At 37.8% G+C, this 24849-nt stretch overlaps 1 protein-coding gene across 1 annotated transcript in view; it reads right to left on the reverse strand.

The window, feature by feature from the left end:
* The window catches only part of ARHGAP10 (Rho GTPase activating protein 10), a 122838-nt gene that overhangs the window by 67778 nt on the left and 30211 nt on the right, over window positions 1-24849 (reverse strand). Inside the window, exons 4-12 of the mRNA XM_026042645.1 lie at window positions 14626-14697; window positions 11979-12080; window positions 9634-9744; window positions 7645-7749; window positions 5298-5427; window positions 4345-4451; window positions 2994-3088; window positions 1651-1732; window positions 402-444 (exon numbers count right to left, since the gene is read on the reverse strand). Coding sequence (XP_025898430.1) covers window positions 402-444; window positions 1651-1732; window positions 2994-3088; window positions 4345-4451; window positions 5298-5427; window positions 7645-7749; window positions 9634-9744; window positions 11979-12080; window positions 14626-14697 — 847 coding nt within the window. The remainder of the gene's footprint in view (window positions 1-401; window positions 445-1650; window positions 1733-2993; window positions 3089-4344; window positions 4452-5297; window positions 5428-7644; window positions 7750-9633; window positions 9745-11978; window positions 12081-14625; window positions 14698-24849) is intronic.

A 24849-nucleotide genomic window follows, 5' to 3' on the forward strand; every position in this document is an offset into this window, starting at 1 on the left:
CCTCTTCTTCCTTACTATGGTTTAGATTTCAAACACAAGCATTCAGTATTTTTTTCAGCTGTGGTTGCTTTTAAACCCATTTTTATGCATTCTAACCAATGTGTACACACAATCTGGTTTAAGAAATTGTGATGCACTTGCAAATAAACCCGGTTTGGAACCACTTCAAGGAACAATTAAGTTGGCCAAAAGAATAGGATTATGTTTGCCTAGCCTGTGTCCAGTACTACAGTTCTTGTGTACATACTGAACTGTGTTACGAAAATCCATTAACTGCAAAATCCACACAAGTATATTCTGAACTCTATATTACATTGGATCCACATAAATATTTCCACCTTTGCATTTCTCAACTGTGAAAGGTTAAAATAATCAGTTTTAATCATAGTTTAAATACTTACTTCCCTCCTGGTTTGCATTTGCTCTATTCAAATTGATGAACAACTAACAGAGAAAGAATAAAAAAAAAAGCAAGTTTTTCTTAAGATTTTTATGAAATTAAAAACAAGACACTAAATGCCTCTTAATGACAAATAGGCATGAATCCAGTTGCTTATAACTAAAACATATTGCCATAAAGTAACAACAACAGCCCAGAGAGGGCACTTAATGCAGTACAAAACTTCCCTATTACAAGCTTTGTAATGAGCAAGGATGGGTAACTGCAGGAACTACTGAAGAGAGATTAGCATAAATCTACATTGGTATTTGTATAACATGATTTTTTTTTTAGTATTAAATATGGAGTGAAATTTTTCTAAAGTTCTCAGTAAACACAGTTCCTAAGGGAGCAGAACCACCCTGCTCATAAGCCTCTAAAATTGGTTGTGATTTAAGTGCTTCATGTTGCTGTGCTCCTCTGCTGGCTGACTTCCCACAGCTCACTGAAATCCCTGTGAACTGCTTGAACGCAGCCTGGGCACACATCACTACCCGGCATTCCTAGAAGTTTTAGCCTGACTGGGGAGGCCAGTGAAGTCAATATACACCTTTGCAAGTTTAAAACAACCTTTTGTGACACAGAGGCCAATAAAACCTATTGCCAAAATCCACCAATAGCTGTGAGAGAAAAATAATTTTGTCACTGACTGGAAAACCCCGTTATTCTTGGTCTGCAGGACCAACACAATATTTACAATGGTAAGAATAACTCACTCCTTATGTTCTAATTCTGTGTTTCAGTCCCATTTCTTGATAGAAAATACAAGTTAAGCAAATTCAGGTACGACCTAAGCCCCTATGACACATATTTTATGATCTAGTTTTAGGAAAATAATACCACATGAGTAACTCATGCAAGTCTTGTCCCTGGTACGCAGCATACCAGCTTAAGGCTAAGTGAATATACCTATATTACATATACCACAGAATCTCCTAGGATCACTGCGATGGCAAACATTTATATAAATGAATGCCTGTCATTATAATGAAAAATACCTCATTACCAGAGTAAAAGAGATCTAGCCTGAGCTTTACTGAATTACTCATCTATCCTGAGTATTATTCCGACTTTATTATTTCTTTGTTAAATTCACTGTCTCCAGAGCTACATAAACCTAATATATTAAGGTACAAACATGATTTGATTTGGAGGGGAGTGGGAGGAATGCTACCGTTGCACTACTAGTGGACATAAAGAACACTGCTTACAGCTTCCTTTCCATCCAAGGCTTCCATCCACAGCTTCCTCTCTTCCTCAGAAAAGGCCTGCATGGTCACGGGAATACCAGGTCTACAAAAATACCAACCACACAGAATAACTGCATTCATAAGTAACAAAAACAATGTCTTGTCAAATATTAATTTCAATTTATTTGATGTATAGTCTTTAGTTTCAGAGCAGTAACACAAATGACTACAGTTTTCCAGTAAATATTTTATATACAAAAAAAGCCTGAAATGCACTACCTAATTAAACATGCCCCCTATCACAACTTTTTAAAAGAACAAGGATGGGCTACTGCAAAATATAGGGATTAGTGAACAGAGAACAGCATAAACCTATTTCTGTATTTGTATAATAGGGGGGAAAAAAAGAAAAAAAAGAGTAATTCTGTGGTTCAGCATAGTATACAAAGCAAGGAAAGTTAAAAGCAAACAGGTTATTTGACTAATTAGTTTCCTGACAATTAAAAATAAATCATTCTACTCAGCCTGTCAATATTTCCAGCACGTATGTATATCTAATTTAAACCACAAGTTTTTTCAGTACAAACTGGTCAGTTCCCAATGCTGGGCTACAACCATCATGACCATAAAAGCATAATCACTCTGAAGAGAAAAATACCCCAAGGAGTTATCTGGTTAAAAAAAAGATTTATTTTTTTTCTAAGTTTACCTCCAGTTAGCATGACAGCGTACTAAAAACAGAGAGAAACAGCACATATTTTCCCGAGATGGAGCCAAGTTGCTGGCATCCTCAGAGCACAGAGCCATAAACATTAGGATATAAAGGAAGAGGAACAACCATCTCAGTTCTCATTTGAGCATAAAAATCTCTAAGTATCAACATGACATTTTTGGAAAGCACACTCATAATATGACATGGTCACGATTGTTTGAATTATCCACTGTGAGCGCAGCTTTCCATGGCAGCTATATGTGCTTCAGGTCAAGGTAAGCCAAGGTAAGTAATTTCTTCACTATGATAACAGCAGTTCATAATATTATCACTAAAACCACTTTATCTAAAAATCTTAAATCTGTACTATGTATTTATTCTCTGCTTCTCTTCTCTCATACAATGGGCACATTTCAATATGGATCCTCACTGCTCCTGCTACAGATAATTGATGTAAAACCCAGTAAACTATGACAGTGTTTGGCTGCTTCTCAGGTAATCAGCTCCTACTGGCAGACTTAAAGGCACCATGAAAAGAATCCACCCTATGCTGCTCTCTTCGGCCACCAAAAAAAGCATTAAAATATGCACAGCAGCAAAACTCTAGTAGTTATCTCCTCCGGGTACTTTCTAGCGCATTTCATCAGTTTACCTGTCTGCAGCTTCTAAGTCAAAACAGAATCGTCTGTCTATAGTGTCTGTATTCCTTTTGGTACAGTTGGTAAGGATGAAGAGCTCCTCATCACCCTGTGGAAAGAAAGATTTGCTTGACAAAGTAATTGAAGCTTCAGCAAGTCAGAGATACAAATTCAATAAGATAAATCTACATTAAAGTTACGGCAAAAGCTACACTTGAAACTGACATGTGCAACAGAATTCACAGATTATTGTATGAATTGTATCAGTTTTAAATCAGGATTAATTGTACAATTAAGTTAGTTTTGGTCTTATGAAACATCTTCAGACACAGGAGGTTTTCACTAAAGGAGAAACTACACCGTGGGTTTCAAAAGGGGAGCTCTTCTGATACAGAAAAATACAGCTTCATAATAGTGTTTTAGAATGCCAGACGTTTACACAAGTACCACACTACCTGAAACAGCTTATTACAATTACAGTAGGAGAAAAAAAATCATAAAAGTATGGAAATGATTAAGGAAGCCAAATACCACTAATTTTCAGTATGGCATGTTCTCTAAAGATTTTTACAGACTCTCTCAAACTCAATATATTTGCAAATTAAATACATACATACAGAGTCCTTAAAATGATGAAAGCCATCTCTCTTCCACTCAGACTAATGGGATATAATACCCAGATAAAACTGCAACAATGGAATGTTCTAACCAAATCTGAAGACAGGACAGAGTGCTACATTTACAGAGATATTGAGTCAAGAATATTTTCCAGCTTTGGATATCTTTTTCCTTGCAACAAAATGCATTTCATCCGTATTAATGCATCCATTTAATGTTTCATCTTTGAAGGTGCTCACTGTCTAGAACTCCCAATTATTTCAAGTAGAATTAAAGGCATACAAAGACCACAGCACCAAATCTCGAATTTTTTAGATGATATTAGAAGATAACTGAAATCATATTCAGTTTTCAGTATAAAGTATATTCCTCTTAAAATTCTCTTTTCCAGTAGCTCTTATAGCAATTACATCTATCAGTCTCTGAAGAAAATTCTGACTTGCGAGTGTAAGATAAGAAGGAAATTTCTAAATCTGATTTATACTTTAACAAGTTAAATAACTCATGGATAAACCAGATTGTAAATGGTGAAAAAAATGCATGTTAACTGCCACATATTCTCTGGTCTTCTCAAAGCAATTGAAAACTCTGCTGAATTCTTATCTGTTAACATATTCCATTATTTTAGATTAACATCTTTAAATGGCAGACTGAACTGCATGAAAAGGGGAAGGTAGTGCAGAGAGAAGAATATCTAATACCTCCTCTTATTTAAATACAGAGTGTAGAATATAAAAATATACTTACAACTTTCCCCCCTGACCTGTGCTCAAATGGAATCATTGTGAACTTCTTTGTCTCTTTCCTATAGGTGCAATAATGCTTCACCCAACTGGAGCCAAAGGGGGCAGGCCCTACAAAAAAATGGAAGCCTTACCTAGCATGTTCTATTTGCATTTTGTGCATTTCCTTCACCTGCTTCCCAAAATGACATTTTCAGTCCCATTTAATCTCTAAGAATACATGATTTATGAAAAACTGTTGTTACAAATAACAAGTTGAGGCCATAGTCATTTTTTGAGACATAAGAGCTTTGTATCTTATTTGACCTTTCTGCTGTAGTGAGGAGGATTTGCAATTGTTTGAAGTACTGGCATGGTATGACATGTGGCATACATTTGCAGAGTAAGATTTTTGACATTGGCTACCCAGCATAAAGCCTGGTTTATCTGACCCTATAATCTCCAGCATGTAATGAAAGTACATCACTTCATCAAGGAAATGACAGCTGATTTCATCACACTAAACTAGCTCAATTTTTACAGACTAGTTTGACAACTCCTGTTGCTGTTAAACAGCAAATATTTCACAACTCTGAGGAAGGTCATTAGGACATAAAAGTAATAATGAATACACCCTTCAATCAAATAGTACTTGCTCACTTGCCTTTGCTTACAACTGTCACACTTGCAGTACCACACTAATTTATGAGCTCAGGTAATTTGTCCTGTGCCACATGCTCTAGGTGTGCCTGCTTGAGCAGGAAGGTTGGACTAGATGATTTCTAGAGATCCCTTCCAACTTTGAATATTCTGTGATTCTGTGATTCTGTGTAATGCTGCGTTTAGAAAGCTCAAACATTTGTTCAGAGCACTGTTTAAAAAAAATGTATGCTCCTAGCACCTTCAAGCTACCTGAAGAAATACATCTCGCCTGCATGCACATTATGGACACTACTGGAATATAAAAATATATCTTACTTTTTTCCTGTACGTAAAGATAGCCTTCTATTGTGAAGTGATTTACTCTTTTATGTTCCTGAGGATTCCTTCTGATCTTGTTCATGAGATCCTCTACCTCTGACCTTGTTCCTTCGAAACGATTTCTCGTCTAAGAAAAGACGGCAAAAACCTGTTAGTAGAGGGAGCGGAAGAAAAGCTGACTCTGCCTCGCAGATTGGCATTATAAGAACAATTATTTATGAAATGAGAAAGTGGTTAGGGACATTTTAGTCAGCACAAAATTTCCATACACTTTTCCTCTTCAATTTTTTTGTGTCTTTTAGAAATCAGCTGCTGTAACTGAGGAAGGCATACAAAGGATATCAGAGCAGATTTCTAAACAATGTGTTGACTTGTTCAGAAAGAAAGTACTTAAATATTAAAAATTAGTTCAAATTGATTGATATAAATTAATTCAAAATTGAGTTTGGATTTGAATATTCCAGCTTTCTTAGAAAAATGTTACCATAGGTGTTGACTTAATTTGTGACATTCTTATTGATTTTTAGGAATTCCAGGATTTTCTACGGCTATGAAGAAAAATGTGACAAGGTCACCAACAATTTATGCATGTAGAGACTATTCATATAATCACACAAATGCAGAAGTATGACAAAAAAAAAAAAATTGTGTGCACTGTACAACTGCTTACCCAAAGCATGCAAACTGAAAACATACATTCAAATTCCAGATTGGTGGTTTCCCCAGTTGGTGCATGTATTCTGAGGAAAGCATGCAATTCCAGGGGCATGTTTGTATATCCTACTGCTTTATGAAAACATCTTAAAGGTTCTGAAAATGGTGCCTCAGGCTTTTTTTTTTTTTTTTTTTTTTAAAGGAAAAGCATATAGTTGCATGCATAGACAAATATATCATGAATATAAACAAGTATCCATTCTTGTGCACAGACAGCTAACAGTATGTGCTTGGCTAGCCATCTGTACATGCGGATTCCAGATTTATGCTTGGAAGGCATTTATTCACAAGCACAAATGCAGTCCAAGCAAGTTGGTCAGAGAAGCCCATACCCATGTGTTTTAGAAGGAAAGCTGATGAGACTCTTTGCTTTCTTAACCTCAGGCAAAACAACTGCTCTCAGCTCTCCCACATTAATCTTCTCAATTTCAGGTCACATCTGCTTGCAAGTTTAGGAGATAGCTCCCCTACAAAAACTCATTTCCAAGCCTGCAAACTATTGTCCAAGCTCTTTTTCATAACTGCCTAAAAGCACTGCATTAAAATGTTATTCTGCACCCAGGACAAATACCAGAATTGCTAGTGACAGACAGCTGACACCTAAACCTGCCAATGTGGCCACTGATCACTCCTGGCTGAGATACTTCAGAATGATGACATCTCTATTTGCTACGCACTGTGTCCACACGGAGGTATTCAAAATGCGTTCTGGGAAAAGTAGGATGGAGTTCTCCAGAAACCTTCAGAAAATTCCAGATGTACCTCTCTAATCACTTACTTCACCTATCACTTCTTCAAAGCTCCCTCTCACCTAAGAGCCCAACAAAGAACACTCTTAATTATTTTACTTTACTATATTGAATTTTCCTTAGGAGCACTGAATACCTGAGGCAAGCTGGGCCAAGAACAGCACATCAGGCTGTGGATGTTTTTGCACCGCTGTCTAGAGTGCCTGGCTAACTGATAGCAAAGGGATGTTGCTTCACCATCACCCTCTTACCTCCTTTTGCACTGAGACAAAGCCTGGCTTACTCAGCAGGCTGCACAGCTGTTGCACGGCTGTGCCTTCCTTCTGAGAGGAGCCCAGATTTGCTTGCAAGTCAAGGAAGCATGGTCAAAGCTGAAAGGACCTCTGCATAGGGCTGGGCACCAAACGGAGAAACAATGACTGAACTTAGCACTTAGCAAGCAAGGGCTGAGGGAACACAGGAGGAAATCTAGCCAGTGAGGCCTGATTTTCATAAGATAATCACATTACTTGTAGAGAGAGTCAGCTATTCAGGAACTCAAATTTTGTCTTTTTTTTTGTTGATTTTTTCTTTTTGGGGGGGAGGGGAGAGAAGGAGGAGGTGCAGGGGGAAGAGACAGATGTGAAATTCTTACACTAAACATAACCTTGCATAGTTTTGCATCATCAATGGAAAAATCCAATGCAAAAGAGAGCTTACTGGAGCTAGCTGTGATTTGTTCGGTCATATTTAATTAGCCAGAAGATGGCACTATACTCCCAAAGTTAACAAGCAGTGGACTAAAACGATCAGCAATTCAACTACTCATATAGATGTAGTACCTAAGTGCATATTTTTATTCAAAAACAAAATAAATGAGTAAATAGAATAGCCCAACTTACATTTTGTATATTTATCTGTAGGGCCATTTTGTAATGATTGAAGTCTTTGGCAAGTTCATATCCCTGATGATAGAAAGTGAACAAACCCTGAAAAAACGATAACACCTGAAATATAAAACAAAATATCTGTTACAAGGCAAACTTCCAGTTACAAGGGCAGGATTATTGTGTTTAGTGTTTTAAGAAACCTCACAGTTGCTCTAATACTAACAATATCTGAAATAAATATTTGTGTAAAAGGAGACAATGGTAATTCTGTCTTGTAGTCACCGTTTTCTAAGTCAAATCTCTCCGCAATACTGACCATGCTGAAAAAATTCCTCTACCCACTGTAGCAGAGTCAAACAGTCTTTGTAGAGCAGGAAGCTTCCCCTGCAGCAGGTTTACTCATCACTACTTTTTGTATGAAAATATAACCTTCCATCAGAACCAGAAAATGATCCATTTTGAAGTTTCTGATTTCAGTCTTTTGGCTTTACAGAAAAAGTTATAACACACCAGAAACAGGGTGAGGTACAGTACTGCCCATCTCTTCAGTTTGCTTTAGGATGTTACAAAGAAGCAAGTGACAATGGACAGAACACTTCTATTAAAGAGAACAAAGCAAAGAATGGATTTTCTAATGCTGAAAATCCCTTATATGCCATTTTCAGCCTATCAAAAGATGAAGATTTAGAAAATACATGTTAAGTAGATAACAGGGAAAAATAATTTTTTAGTAAACCACCTCACTTGATATATCATCTTACTTGATTTTGTAGTAAATAATCTCTAATGAGAACTTCAAACACAAATTACTTATCTATAGGGAAAAGATTTCAAAAAGAGAAAGAAAAATGTCTTTTAGAAACTTGAGGATTCACTCTTCTAGTTCTGAAAAAGATTCAAAAAGTTTAAAAAATTACTGAATCCAAATCAATAAAAGTATTTAAGAGAAAAACTTTAAAAAGATTATAAAATTTTCCACTATTTAATAATATTTTAAATGGATTACTCTCTATTAAGAATTTTATTTTAACAATTTCTCATACAGTAATAGCCCATATTAATCATACAGCTCTCGTGACCAATCAGTTTGACTAGGGACAATATATTTTACTACTGTTATTAATATATTAAAATAATTTTACTAGAACAAATAGCTTGGCCCAAAAACACAGACTTCGGACTACAAGTGAATAGAAACCATTTTTACAAAATGTTCTTCCTTTATGTCAGTATTACACTGTAATGCAATTCATATAATTGTGTAATTAATGTAATATAAACATTAAGTTACATTTATATTATAAAACTAATTCTCGTTTCAGAAAATTTTAGAGCAAACTCTTCTCAGAGACTGAAGTAAGTCTGGTAGGTACATGTATGATTTTCACTGAAATCTAATGAAATGTCTTACTTTGTACACAGACTCAAACCGAGTTAGGGCCAAACATTTCTGACCACCTTGATATTAAGCAGTTTTTAGTGAAATGCAGGTATACATTAAAAGGCTGCAATGAGCAACCAGTGTATTGAAAAAGATTTTCTACATTACCCAAGAATAACATTTCAGTGGTTAGAAAAAGAAAACAAACAGAAGCTGGACTACTATCATTTGCCACCCTCTATTCCAATTCACACCATTAATCAAGGTGGGTGTTTTTTTTTTTTTTTTTTTTTTTTTTTTTGGTGGTATAGCATAAGGCACAGCATAAGATTTCATATTTTTTTTCTTTTTTTTTTCCTCATCAATAGATGTTGATCAATGGATTTAGATAACTGTAATTACCCAAGACCTGTCCTGTCTGGTTAACCGTGTCTGTATGAGGAACTTTCATGGGTCTGCACACTAAAAAGACTGCTTTAAATTCCTTTAAGTTATGCAGTTGCATACATTGCCTCAGAAAGCAGCACTTATCTCCTTGCCTTTTGCCCACTCACATTCCTCCTTGCTCCTCTTTACACACAGAGGCCTTGTTTTTAAAAACCGAATTCACAGGTACTTACAGGTTCCACACATTCAAATTTCTTCCGTTCCTGTATCTCTTGCAACTTGCACACATACTCGAGGGACAGCTCGTAGAAGTGTTTTCTGTTCTGCTCCACTTGGTTGTCTGCCTGTGCATAGAACAGAGCTAATGAAGTTCCAAAGACATTTTACAGGTGACTTTGAACTGACACATACATAGTAAACAAGTAACAAGTCACGAGATAACCTTCTGCAGCCTTGTTCCTTTAAAACAGGTCTTCTCACTAACCCTGCAAATGGCATCAGCATTCCTTTTATGAGACAGCGTGTGCTGATTTGATGCATGAGGCTGAAGTTTTGGAGAAAGACCTAGTAATATTTCTTCAAGCTTTCCCCCACTCCCCCCGCAATGGAATGCAAGCCAAATACATTTAAGTACTTGGGGGCTCATTTAATACCACAAAAAAGGTGCTTGTGTGAACAGAGAGAGGGGCTAACAGCACCTTCCATTAGAAAAGGGAGATATCATCTCTGCAAATGAAAGCAAGGAGAGGGCAGGGGGAAGCTTTACTCTATAACCAGAATAACTACTGTTCATAGGAACTGGAATGCTTGCTTTATGCTATTATGCCCTCCTCCCACCTGTACTCCCTCTAATCATCAAGAAAAACAAAAAATGAGCAAGCAAACCCTTCCCTTCCAAGCCCACAATCTAACATAAAGTTTACTGAAATTTTCATAAGCTTAAAATATTTGATATTCTGTGGAAAAGTGCAGTGTTATTAGTTGCATGTCAGCATTTGTGAAATGCCAACATCATTGGTTCTATTCAGCTGTAGTTCACATCCTGACACAAACATTGGAATTCTGTATAATTTATGTACAGTACACGAACCCACACTGAACTCTAAAACTTCAAAAATGGAGTAGAGACCACTACTGAAATACATTAAAGAAAAAGAATAAAGCCATACCCTAATGTGATAAAAAACTTATCCTTTGGAAAAAGCAATAAAAAAGGGTCCTTGCTCTTTCAGATGCCTTGCTTCTACACTTTCTTTCCCCCAAAAGCGGGGGGAGAAACAAGCATTAGGTGAAAGGACCAGACTTACCATCACACACATTTTCTTATACATGCCTCAGGCACAGCACTGACTACCATGCTCTAAGTAGACAAATCAAATTAGCTTTAAGACACTTTGTCTTAAGACATGCTTTGCTGCTGCTCTGTACTAGAAAACTGCTAGTGGCTAAGGAGCCATAACAGCAGTGGCATTAGAAAAATAACACACTGATGTGTGCATGTAAGAAGCTCAGTTTCAAAAAGCCAAGGCATTTTGATGAATCCTGTATATCACAGTGCAGGAATGATCCGAGTTGTCACCAAAGCTTATAACAAGATAACGTACTGAAGGGTAGCCACAGAGCACAATCACAAATGGGGCTTCGTAGGACACCAGAACACGCACAGATCAGCCTATTTCCATACGAATTTTCCTTTTTTTGTTGTTTGGCTGTTTACTTTTTTGGATAACACAAAGCACACCAGGGCCTATGTTGCAACTACAATACACGGAAGAAACTTTCTAGTGAAACTCAACAATGCTGCGAGTTCTCAAGTTCCTAGGAAATTCTACGGACAGTCCCTTACAAGAGATGCCAATGGGTGTGTATTATTTGGCAGGAAGAGCATATCAATTGTTTGATAGCACAAGACATTCATAGATAAAAAGAGCTAGGAGAGAAAAAAAAANAAAAAAAAAAAAAAAAAAAAAAAGAATAATCTCTCCTGTCCACAGCAAATAACTGCAAGATTTCTTTGCCGTTTTCTCACATATTTGCTGTTGCTCCAGAAATAAAAGCTATTGCAAATAAGGATGAGTATAATAAATCCTTAGAGAAAGAAGGGATGTCAGGTAAAACAGATTTGTTTTAAATTAAAAACTATCAACAAACTTCTTCATAGCTTTAGTAGAAAAACAGATCTTCAAAACATGAGGAAAAAAATAGTACAAAAAAAAGCTGTGTGAGAAGGCTCGCTTCTGTTAGCATTAAGCAAGCATTAACCTGAGGTACTTAGTATGTACAATGCAATACAAATGCCATACATAGTATGGCATGTAGAAATGTAGAGCTTTTCCATAATATACTTACACTTTGCTACTGCCTTAATTACTTGAAAAGGTAACAAGATGTTCAGTACTTAATATACACGTTCAGAAAACTGTAGGAGTACACACCAAATTCAGCAATTCCAGATTTTGCCAGAGTTTTCTGATAGATCTTTCTTTTTACATGAATGAATGCCGCTTCTGCACTTGCATAAAACATATCTATCTACTCAAAAGCTTGTAACATGCAAAAAGAAAGAGCAACACAATACCTCTTGTAACTGAAGCTCTTTCTTCTTAGCTGATAAATTTAAATGTTTTTCTAACAAACTGTAGTTCTTCTCTGTCTCTTTATCAAACTTCTTCTTTTCCTCCTATACAAAAAATAAAGTAACATTCATTTATGTAACATACATAAAAGCATAAGAAAAACTCCTTATTTATTCCTTGTTTAAAACTATCCTTGAGCCAGAAATTAAGATAACAGGAACTATCAAAGTTCCAATAACCAAAGAAAAATACCTTTGCAAGCCTTTTCTTAAACAAATTTAAAGGTCGCTCCGATTAAACTCTAGTGACAGACATCTCTTCTTATTTTTCCCATCTTCATCTTTCACTTTTATTATGTTATAATGTATAATACGTGATAAAACAGTTTATTTCCTGGGCTAAGGGTTTTTTAAGATAGCATTTTATTAATAATAAATAAATAAAAGGAAGAGGGCATTCTACAATAGCCTTATTAATCCAGAATCCTTACTAATCGAGAAACAAGGCAATACGCCAACATGCATATGATGTTAGTATGACTAAGAAAAATATCAGCACACGTGCAATTAGGAAAAAAGAGGGAAATTTAAAAAAAAAAAAGACTCATATTTGCATAATTTCCACTGATCAGGTCAATATTTGCATGTTCCAGAAAAAAGGAGAGCTGTTTATTCCCAAACAAGAAAAAGCAAAACTCTTACTGATCTAATCCCTAATGGAATGTGTAATATCTTTAACCAAGGGGTAAATCAATAGGCTCCAGCCTCCAGCACCAAGGCACGCCTCTCTCTCTCCCATCCTCCCTCCCCAGTTCAGACTACTTCATAAATAGGTCAGTCGGAGAAGGAGGATTCAGTAAAATCTAAGGCAACAGACTCATATTTTATTTTGTAATAACAGAGAGTAAATTTTTCCCTGAGCAAAGATCATACACTATTCCAGATGGAGTTTGCAACTAGATGCTGTAAGTTATTTTTCGGAACGATGCAACAGTACATTTTCCATGACAGTATTTCAACTGTATTAAATAGCTAAGAGTTAAATGTTTTTAGAGAACTTGTATATATATGCACCAGGACTAAGCAACACTTATATTTAAAATCACTGAGAATTCCATCAAAAAAAAAAAAAATCACAAAACAGGAGTTATGGCTTGGAAAAAATATATATATACACAGTTCTAAAAGAAAATATAAATAAAATATATAAAAAAATATAAAAAAATATACACACAGTTCTAAAATCTTGCACTTTGACTGAAGTGCAGGACTCTTGATTTTCCTTTTTTTTTAAGTGTTGTTTGGACCTCTGCTACATTTCTCAAAAGCCCATGAAATTAAACAAAGATCATTGTACTACTGCATCATAATCATTTATGATCAGAGGACTCTCCATTCATGAATACAGAAATTAAATTCTTACTTTTTTTAAATACGCAGACATATATGTATGTATTCATATATATATATTTTAGTCTATGATGAGGCAAAAAAATGTATTTGTGCCTTCAATACAGAACACAAAAGCCTTTCAAGTGGTGGTTGCAGCAGTAGGAATTTTATTTTCAAACCAACAACATGAAAAAAATAAAACCAAAGAAACTGGCAACTGAAGTTCATTGTTTTTATTGCAGAAACATTTCCTTTTGTCCAGAGAGATCATATTGCAAAATGAAAAGCTACCTTTTGGAATGAAAAGTAAAAGCATAAAACACATGAAGAGAAAGGGGGGAAAAGATATTTTGACTGCATAGCTCCCTTACAACTTCTTATGATTCAGTGAAATATTGCAGAAAGTGTTTTCTGTATTAAAACCTGCTTGAAAAATTCAGCTCTAACTTGTTCGTGATACAGTCAAAATATTTAGCTCTCCTGTAACTGAAATATTATCCTAGCTATCACTGCTAGTGACATGTGCACAGCAGTAGTTTAAAAATGTATGAGTTTTTGGAACAGAAGACAGTGCTCAACAGCTATCCTTAACTTTTTACAAGCACTTAAATCTCTCACTGGAAGGAAGGTATGACTGGAAGAATTTGGTATGAATTTATGTTTTTATTATATTTATGCAAAGCCAGTCTTTCTCTGATGAAGTTCACTTTTGGCTTTGGAAAACATAAGCAGTATAGTGACAATTTTCATCCAAAACTTTACCTTGACTGAAATCATATCTTTAGTCTTTCCACCTCTACTTTCTTCTACTCAAGAAAGAAAGAAAGAAAGAAAGAAAGAAAGAAAGAAAGAAAGAAAGGCACTTTTCATTTTACAGGAGGCAAGAAAAGCAGCAAAGCTAAAAGCATATAGATAAGCTCCTTTGGTACTTAGTATTTGTCAACATCTGACTGTGTAACTGCAAGCAAATATAAGGCAGAATAGGGTTAGCCATCAGAAATAAGAGGAAGCTGTTAGCAGTATTTCTCAAACTCCAGACAGAAGAGATAAGAAGAGATAAGGAAGAGGAAGGAAAGGACACATTCCTTTCTTCTTGAAACATACTTTCCACTTGTTTCTGAAGCAAGTTTCCAAAAGAAAAAAAGTGTGAACACATCAAATAAAAACAAAGGTATGTAGCTGCCAAATGGATTGTATTGCAATAATGACATATAAGTAGAGAAAATAAACTTTTCATAAACAAAAGCAAGGGACAAACCTTTACAGCTCCTAGCTGCTCTTTCCTAAATTTTTCCAAAGGTTTGATCAGAGTTTCAGTAACACTGAGTGCCTGAAGAAAAAAATAATAAAAAAAAGCAAGGGGTTAGGTTTCTTCAGCCAGTTAGAAAAGTCATTTTAGTAGCAGCAAAAAATGAAAAAATAAAGCAAGCTATAGAACAAAAACTGCAGAAGCATGCAAGGCAGAAGTCTAAGCCCTAACACACACACACACACACACACGTCACATCCCTGAGTACTCAAGTGCTTTCGAATTTTTTATCCCTTATTTTTATTCCACCATCATGAAAATTATTCTGAAGCAAATGCAGAAATTTCAGAAATTTGCAGGCTGCAGCCAAACTCTGTTTGATGTATGCCAGTACCAAAAATCAGATCAACAGTCTCCAAACTGAACATGTTGTTTCAGGGGAGGAGAAAAAAAACAAAACAAAAGAAAACAAAAACCCTGCAACTGCAACAGTGCAGAAACATTGCAAACTGCTGCTGCAGAAACAATAGCAGAAAACAAGTTTTTAACACAGAGAGACAATCAAGCATGGAAATACATATTTCCAAATAGTTCTTACTATGTTAAGAAAGCTTTAAGTTAATCTACATCATAAAATTAACATGTGCAAATTTAAGAAGCAAGGTTCAGTTCACTAGGTAAGCATTAGTCAGTTTATTTTAGAGCATCTACCAGTGCTCTTACTGGAACAGTACCAGGATAGTACAGGATAAAAACAGTAAGCCAGCATAACACTGCAACCCTTATTTAAATATGGTCAAACAGGGTTTTGAGTTCTCAGGAAAAGTTGCACAGCAGCTGACCTGGAGTTAGGTTTGGTTTGGGTACAAGTGAGAATTAAAATTTAGAAGACATTTGAAATTCCAGTATTTTCCCCCGCCTCGAGTTTGAAACGCCTCATACAAAACACTGCAGGCTTCAACCAGCCTCTGGAATTCTTTGGAGAAGTTTGGATCATAAAGGCGCAGGAGGCGGCACCGTGCTCTGGTGCAGGGTGGCGTGCCCCCTGGCAGTCCCGGGGCCGGGCTGGGACTGTGGCGGGAGCCATCCTGGCAGGCCGCAGGGTTCGGAGCGCAGGCGCCGCCTCACACGCACCACCAGCGCCAGCCCGGAGCCGGCGTGTCTGGGCCACGCTGATGCTGCTGTGCAGCCCTCCTCAGAACAGCGCGGCAGGCGCTTGCTCCGGGACCCAAGCCTTCTCCCTGTGCCTTCCTTTCCCGAGTTTGTCAAAACTCGGGAAGCAACCTCAAGTGCACCCCTCTGTTGAGGGAAACAGGAAGCCTGACGCTTCTGTGTTTCAAAAGCTTAGAGCTCTACTGAGCTAAGCAGGGCACAGCAGAGCTCTGTGAGAAGGTAGAGGAGAGGGGGCCAGGCGCAGCTGAAGAGGTTCCAGGGGTTCCCCTGCAGAGAGCACACCCAGGATGTCAAGTGCTCCCAAGACAAGCTGGGACATGTGACTATGGGAAGGATTTAGTCCTTCCCACTTGGCCCACTGTACACATCTAGCCTGAGTACTCGAGCACTGACCAGGAGTCTCCAAGACAATTTTTAGCATACTTAGATTACCCTTATTCTGCCAGGCTCCTCAAACTCTCGTGGAAAGTCTAAGCAGCACAAAGAAAATGCCAATGTATGTTTATTAACAGGATAACCCCCCCAAACAGCTTCTCGTTACACAGGGACAGCACTTGTGGACTGGAAAAAATCTCACTATGCTAATTGCAAGGATTCTCACAAGCGAGAGCAGAGAACTTCTCCCAAACAGTCCTTTCACAAAGGTGAATTTGAGGATTGCTTCTGCCAGTCTCCTCAGTAGGGACAAAGCACAAGGAAGGCCACAGGGCCTCTGAAGAGCAAAGCTTAGTGGGGTGCTGATAGCTGAGGCCTGGAGAGGACTACACCCAGACCATAAGAGTCCATGTTGAGTCCTCCAAAAACAAGTATTTCGGAGTAAGGGCAATAAAGCTATGCTGAACATGAGGTCCAAGTCAGAGATAAAACATGATGCAAGAGAATGAAGAGGGGGGAGGAAGAAAAAAAAAAGAAAAAAAAAAAAAAAAGCTGTGGTTTATAAACTAGAAGAGCTGGCTACAAATTACCTAGTCCGCTGCACTCCTGTGTAGCATTAACCATGGGAACCTCTACAGGAATTCATTTGAAGAAGAAAATTATCTTTAAATCAAAAGGGGATGTTTTCTCAAAGACAGCCAACAAATAAAGATTCCACTGTAGCTGGTGGTATGATACACCAATAATTCATTCATTATAGGAAAAACAAGCCTCCTCCTCTCCCCAAAAAGCTGTTTCTCATTCTGCCTAACATTCAACAAGCTTTCGCAACACATGTCTCTTCAGAGCAGCAGATTTTTTTGCCTATCATACAGATATTTATGAGTTGTTGCCTCCCTTCACTTTATCTGTATGTAATAACCAGCAGTGCACTTGGCTCTTTCTTGGTGAGTTTTGGAGCTCCTTGATCCAACTTATGAGCTTCACAAGTCCTACATACCAAAAGCAGAAGGAACATATCCTCCCCACTGAAAGAAATGAAAAAAACTACAAAAATATTATTCACTTACAGAATAAAAGCATTGCTTATGCTATTAGTCACTGTTGGTTTAGTCAGTTAATAACTTGGGAACTCAAAGCAACAGATACTGCTTTTATGAACTGTAGACAATAGGCTGGTGGATAAAAGGAAATTTCTTGATATAGGACAATTAGGTAGGGCCTTTTGAAGATGTTTGTCATTATTACTCATGCCTTCCTTAAAGATGTAAGGCTATGTTAAAGTGTAACATTTTCAAGAAAAGATATTTGAGGCATTTAAGTTAAATATTTATTAATATAAAAATTACACATTCCTTCCTCTTTCAACTTCTCTCTTGAATCTTTGAGCTAATTTTCATCCTCCATTCCTCTAATCCTGGCAGATGATGCTGAGAGGATAGTCTACTTAAAGGGCCCAGGCAAGAAAAAATATGCTCTTTTCTTTATATCCTTGAGCTATCCGAACCTGCCTCAGAAGAATCTATACTCAACTTCAAACACCAGCAGGAGAACCATGGCGTCAGTCGTAAGTGAATCTATATGAAAAGGTCATGTCTCAGCTACGTTAAACCACCTTTATAAATCTTGAAGTCTCAAAAATACTTTCAAAGGCATTTAATCCAATCATAATCATATGTCTTGAAACTGTTTATACTATTCCTGTTCTGTTTCCTAGATCTACTGAAAAGCCAAAGAATTAACTTCATTTTAACTTAAGCTAATCATTTCAGATGATGGCTGTATGCACCACTTCCAACAACATCTAAATGCAGGCTTCTTGCTTTGGGCCAACCTCCTAAATCCAGGTGCCTTTACAAAACCCCAACTGTTTAGGCAAAGAGATTTTACAGAACCTTGGTGATAACCCCAACTTTTCCATCTCCACACTTTCTAAAAGAAAAAAAAAAAAAAGGTTACAGATAAGGAGGCCAAACCAACTTTTTCCATGAACAGTTCCCACAGGCACCGGCTTAATCCATTAGCAACTACATTTAAGTTTATAGCTCTTGGCTACTTCAGCCAAGTCAAGCAGCTCCAGCAGGTAATTTACGAGTCAGCGCTAGTCCACAAGATGACTCCATTTAGCCTGTCACTTTTCTCTTTTCGGAGACGGTGGGAGTATGGCTGTTTAGAGAAAAACTGCTTCTCCCAAACACCTCCTCCTCCACTTGCAACCTGACAGGCAGCACAAGTAGGCAACGCTTCTTGTGCTTTCTCACCCTCTTGCAGCAGGAAGAGAAGAAAAGTAGTGTCAACCAACTCCTGTCCCTTGGCAGGCACAACTAGGCTCTCTGGCAGGAGAAAGACTGCTTGGGTTGTAAAGAAATAGTAACCCACAAGAGTCATCCCAGAACCTCAAACTGGCCTCCGTGCCTACAAAAACTGGATCAAACTAATGTTAAGCAAAGTTTGTTTTGTTAATTAGACAAACACAACAGTGGCCTCCCAACAATCATCTTAAAAAACATCCTTAGACCTCTGCCTGTACTAGAATAACTGGAAAGGCTACGTGTTGCTCATCAACGAAACCTGTGGTGAGATAAATATGCACACTGCCTCACTGCTCCATTCCGAAGCTAAGCACCCTCCAATACAAGGAAGTTCACCTGGGGGTGGCATGAAGACATAAAATATACCTTGCTACGGACTGTATGCTGTCAGGGGGCACTGATTTCCAAATTCTCATCACGGGAGTTGGAATGTAGACTACGAGCCAAATACCAAGACAGTTTAAAGTTTCTCAGTGCACTGCCTGAGAAGATTTATTTGCAGACAGGCAGCATTATTGCACTCCCTTGACAAAGCAAAGAAGGTTTATGGTCAATGCAGCAGAGCCTGTAGAACAGAGTTGATGAAACTCTCTCTAAGGAAGGAAGCTCTGCCCTCCTCAGGGTAACAGGGAATGTGGAAAGGAGGACATGGCTAATAGTGATTCAATAACAGAGTAGACAATTGCTGATAAACAAACAAAATTCCTTTCTAATAAAGATCATTACTTGCCTACAGCTATGTTTTTGCTTACACAGGATACAGCTCTTCTATAATGTTTCCTAAGTTATTGCAGCATTCAGACTAAAACAAAAGGTAATTCTGATGCCTCTAAGACTTAAGGGGAAAATTAAAACTGCTGCCCTCCGCAAAGCTTTACTTGCTTCATATCTTGATTTGTTAATGAAATTTCCTTGAAACTGTCTCAGGTCTATGCCTGAAAACCTGTACTAGACAACTTTACAGATACAGTTTCACTAGCTTTCTTGCAGAGTCTTGTCCTCTATTCCTTCTTCTTCCATAAGAATACTATTTCATCTTGCAGTCACAAGAAGATGCTCCCAGTTGGTTGCACATTCAACCCTCCTGCCACTGCGTCAAGCAGAAATTACAGGCTGGTTCTCTAACTACCTTTCAGAACTAGTTTTATACTTAACTGCAGCACTGAGGATTGCTGTCAGTGCAACTCACACCCAGCACCCAAATCTTTATGATTTCACCTTGTAAAAACCTCTGGATTGTCTCACTTTTCTAAAATCTTCCCAGGAGCTTTGTAATATTAAAAGTTAAATGCAACTAAGTGTTACACACGGGCACTACAAACTTTGGTATTTGCTTTCTTTAGGTTCTTAAAAGAATTAGAGTCTAAAGTCTAAGGACTTTAGAGTCTAAGGATTTTTAAGGGTATTTCGTACCATATGAGTATTTGGTGTCTTGATGTGCGCAGGAAGTATAAAAAAGTAAGAAGTGACGTTCCCACCTTCATCTCTTTTGTTCGGGAGGAACTCACCTGAGAGCAAAAGAATCAGACAGAAAAGTGTCCTTGAATCTTTTTTGTATGTTTCTGAGATGCCTAAAGTACCTTTAAAACAAAGCATTTCCCCCTCAGATGCTCAAGAAAACAATCTATGTGGTTTCCTAAGGGGAAGCCTTGCTAAACTTGCCCCGCGTGGAATTTCCTAGATCAACCACAGCTCAACAGGCTGCAGTGCAGGCATCTCGCCCCTCTTCACACTTTGTGGCCTTAACAGAAGCTGCCTTGGCCTGCAAATTGAACACTGGCAGCACTCCCGGGTCTTCTTCTAGTCCGAGTTTACTTCTCATGCACTGTAAGTTTATGATCGATCCAAAGGACAGTTATGAATGTCCCCCATGCCCAAAGACTACGCTGTGCTCTAGTCCTAAAGAACATTTACATTTGTTTTATTTGCAATGAGACTGCTGGTCTCACAAAGTTAAAATGATATAATAAGCAAACAACACAGATAATAAATTCCATCACTTTATAAAAAGAGAACTGAACAAAGAGACTGATATTCAGTAGAGATTATTTACTAAAAAGGATATGGGCCAGCTATTTAAGACATCTGGTTTTCAAATGCATTTATCCATATGAAATGCTTTCCATTATAAAGAAAAATATACCTTAGAAAGAGTCATAAACAAAGCATGTAGGAAAGGAGCTGAATAGACAGAGTCTCTGAAACTGCAACAAATCAACTTAGCTCCATCTGAAGTGGAGGAAATCTACTTGCAACTCTTCCAAAGAAAGAGCTTCTCTTAGCAACCCCATTATGCAAGAGCCAAATAATGCAACATAGGAGAAAAATGGTTTGGTTCTCAGAAGAATGGAGAATCACTTTCAGTCTGTACTTCAAAACACATGATCTGATAAAGATGTGGATAGACTGAAAAGGCCACTCAGGAAAGGAAATAATATAATATTCATTTTCCCCATTAATGACAAAGCTCATTGTGGAACAAAAAAAATGCCACTGAAAGGCAAGGAATCTAATGGCAAACAACAGCTTCAGTGTTTAGCCAAGAATGAACTACTCAATTATTATCCGAGCTGTCTCCTCCACAAGAAACAGTGGTCATATTAATAACCAGCAAAATCCAATTTGATGACAATTTTACAATGCAAGTTCTAAACATTTCCCATTGGTGAGATGACAGAATCAAAATTCTCTAGTGAATTATGTCAATGCCTGTGAGATCAGAAGATTAACTAATAGCTGGCAAGCAATAATGGAACTTTTCAGTCATATTAAGACAGATGTCTTTTTTGGGGGGTGGGAATACCTCCCAACTGCTTTTGTAATTCCTTCTCAGTTCCTTCTACTTCTACTGTACAGACTACATTTTTTCCTTGTTTTATAGATTAATGCAGAGGCATTAAAAAAAATATTGGCATTCAACCTCAGGAATCACAAATCACAAAAATGAGGTTTGCCTAAGGTAGCCCTAATTCAGTATATGTGTGCCTATTTCCACAATTACCTTACAGCCATCCAACTTCATGACACTCAGAGAATAAGGGCTGGGCAATGAGAAATGTCGGCAGTTACTGTGTTTCTTGTTACTATGTTTCTTAAACAGGAAAATGTTTTAACAAACAAGACGATTTGCAGGGAGGGACAGAAGGATCTGGATCCTGTGTTTAAGGCAGTCTAACATCGCTTGTGAAAAACCGAGTTTTACCCGTACTTCTACCTGCATCTGAGATGTTCAAAACAATCCATCCGAGATGTTCAATAAGTTGTTGGCAACCACATTTGTCAGAAAACGGACCCTGACTGTATATTTTTCCACTCTTGACATTGACAGAGGCTTTTAGCACTTGCATTGTTTACAGTGGACTTGGCAGGAGCTGTGCTACATACAGAGTGCTACGTAAGGCCACGAGCTCTTATCAACTCTTATTTCGTGCATTATTTGGGGCATCCAAAACTGAAGGGTGCTTTTGAACTAAACCAGTGAGTAAAGTAATTGCTCCTTCATACAGACTTAAGAGGATTGTGAAGAACAAAGAAAACAGAAATTCTGCTGACATATTTCTTTTTAAAGGGGAAATACAAAAACATAGTCTCTGGTGTTTTGGATGCTAGGATTCATTTTTCTTTCATAAAATGCGTGCTGTAGACAGATATTTTAAATTTGATTCTGACAAAAATGTGGAACAGCTAAGAAAGCAAAGTGGTTTTGAGAGGAAAGGACTACAAGTGGATGTAAGAAAAGGAATGGAAAAATGACCATAGTAAAATTGTGATAGATAGTCTTCCAAAACATGAAAACACTGCTATGGAAGAAAAGTGATCCATTTACTCCATGACTACTGTAGCAAGTGACCAAAAAAAAAAGAAAAAAAAATGCAACGAAGTAGATTTACACAAGATATGATGGGAGAAAACAGAAGAATAACTAAGTATTGGAATAAACTAGAAAAATTCCAGTCCCTGGATTTTTTTTTTTTTTTTTTTTTTTAAGAATGGGTTAGAGAGAGACCTGTCACAGTTAGTCTAGGTACCATGCCTCAAACCAGATCTGCTAGGGCTGCAAGTAAATGCAGTCAACTGACTTGGCTCTGGCCTGTGCGACAACTCAACAGGACACGGGAAGCTACTGGCCAAGGTCCAAGACATTGCTGGATACAGACGATACCAACGTGGGAAGCTGACAAAAGTTGCAGATAGTGCTGGGAAGGATGACTAGACTTCAAAAGCCTTTGAAGACAAGTTATGTGAGAAACAGCTGAACTCCAGGAAGAACAAAAGGGGAGCACAGCAGACCTCTGAGGGACCTCGCAAAACCAGGAAAGTCTCAGGGACTGCACGAGTGGTATCTATAACGCTGAGATCCCCAACAGAATAGTATCAGAAATATCAAACTTGGGCATGGATCTTGCAAAACTAGAACCAACAGGGAAAACTCATACGGAGAAAGTTGTTTATTTGGGAGAAGGCAGAAGTAGAGGAAGGGAGTTGCAAAGGCAGTGACAGGAAGGGTCAAGAAGGAGGGAAAGGGACAGTAATCACATGCAAACATGTGCTCAGTGCTGTCTGGGGCTACCTAGTAGGCACCCCTGCACTTGATTACTGCAGCTGAAATCAGGATAACAAACCAAATCTCTTCTTCTGACCACAGAGCCAAATCTGCTAGCACATTTAGGAGAGGCAGGGGTGGGAAGGAGGCTTGGTATTTTCCCTGACAGACGGGAAAATACCTGGACAGCATCACCACCCTGATGCCTGCTCTAGACCTTACAGCATCACTGCCTTCGCATCCCCATCCATATACCCTTCTAAGTCCCCTTTCGGCCCTGCATGTCCATGACACTCATATCACTGGAGGAGAATATAAATTTTAGGATTCCATTCATTTTAATACACATCATCATCATTATTATCACTTTCAGAATATCCCCATGGACAGAATGACCTATTTCCTAGCCACCCTGGGAGAAGTCACTGAGCTTTAGAGTTGTGTAAAAGCACTATTTGTTTGTAAAAAGCTCTGTAAAAACTCAATGGAACATATGGATCAATGTCTACCTCCCTCTTCACAAGCCCACTGCATCCCAGCTGTCAAAGGATACAACTTTGACAGCCTTCAAGGGGGGTGGGAGAAATGGAAAAGTCACTGAACATAGGATTCAAACATCTGAATGACATCATTAATGTCATTAAATTATCCACCTAACATTTGCTGAACAAATAAACTCACAGCAATCACCAATTTAAAGGTTTACAGATTCTGGTTTCACCATGCAATGATTTTCAGAAATCATGGGAAATGTACACTCCAAGAACATGGTTCCTATCACTGGGCTGAGGACTGCTAGAGAGAAATGTAAATGCCAATTGTTCACCAGTTCCTTTCTCACTTATCTACATACTCCTACGCCACAGCAAACTTCTGGCAGACTGTAGCCCAGAACACAGATTAGTCTCAGTTTCCTCTCAGCAATGCCAAATAGTTGCTGACTTCCAAGCAGATAAAGATACAGTCCCAATGCAAATACTGGGGAATGTAATTGCTACTAAAGCAGGACTGGGAGCATTTCTCAGATGCAGGACCTGATCGCACATTGTAGGGAAAATTAGGCATACGGCCTCTGCTCTCTGAATCCTAGCTCTGAAAGGAAACATTTTCAGGAGGGAGCCCAGAAAGAGCTCTCCTACTCTTTGTGCAGCTATAAAGATAAGATAGCAAGGTGTATAGCAAAGCACTCAGACCATACTATACATGTAGCCATTTTGACTCAGATTATACTCAAAACCTAAACAAGCACAGATACCTGAACAAAGAACACTCCTTTTACACAACAAAGTATCCGAGTAAGCAAATATTTGCATATGCAACCTCCCCACCACCAGATAGCCCACCTTCAAAGAAAAGGTTGCCAAATCTGCTACTGCATTCACCCAGCAGATTGCAGGCCAAATCCACAAAAGTCTTGAAGCTAGAGAGAAAGAGATCTTGGATCCAAAGTTTGCTAATTTCCCAAGCTTGGGCATTAACCTACAGTATTATAGGGCTTTCATCATGTGGTTTTTTTTTGTTTTGTTTTTAAATTTTATAACTAGCAAACAAGGTTAGGTTGGTTTTCTTTCTCCCAATGCCCACTCAACCCAAGCAATACTATTTTAAACCAAGTTACAGGGACTGCTTTTACTGTACAGCTTTCCATTTCAGCAAGAAGTAGCTGCTGTCTATAACTTTAGAATACAGAATAAGTAGCTGCAAAGTAACAGCTTTGAGTAAATTCCTGATATCAACAAGTTTTTGGAAAACTTAATAGGACAATATTAACTGACTTATATCTCATTCCTTACCATATGTCATGTGAATATCTTATTTAAATTTTTATTG

This window comes from Nothoprocta perdicaria, unplaced genomic scaffold (assembly GCF_003342845.1).
Source record: "Nothoprocta perdicaria isolate Ctin4 unplaced genomic scaffold, notPer1 scaffold_31, whole genome shotgun sequence".
NCBI lineage: Eukaryota > Metazoa > Chordata > Aves > Tinamiformes > Tinamidae > Nothoprocta > Nothoprocta perdicaria.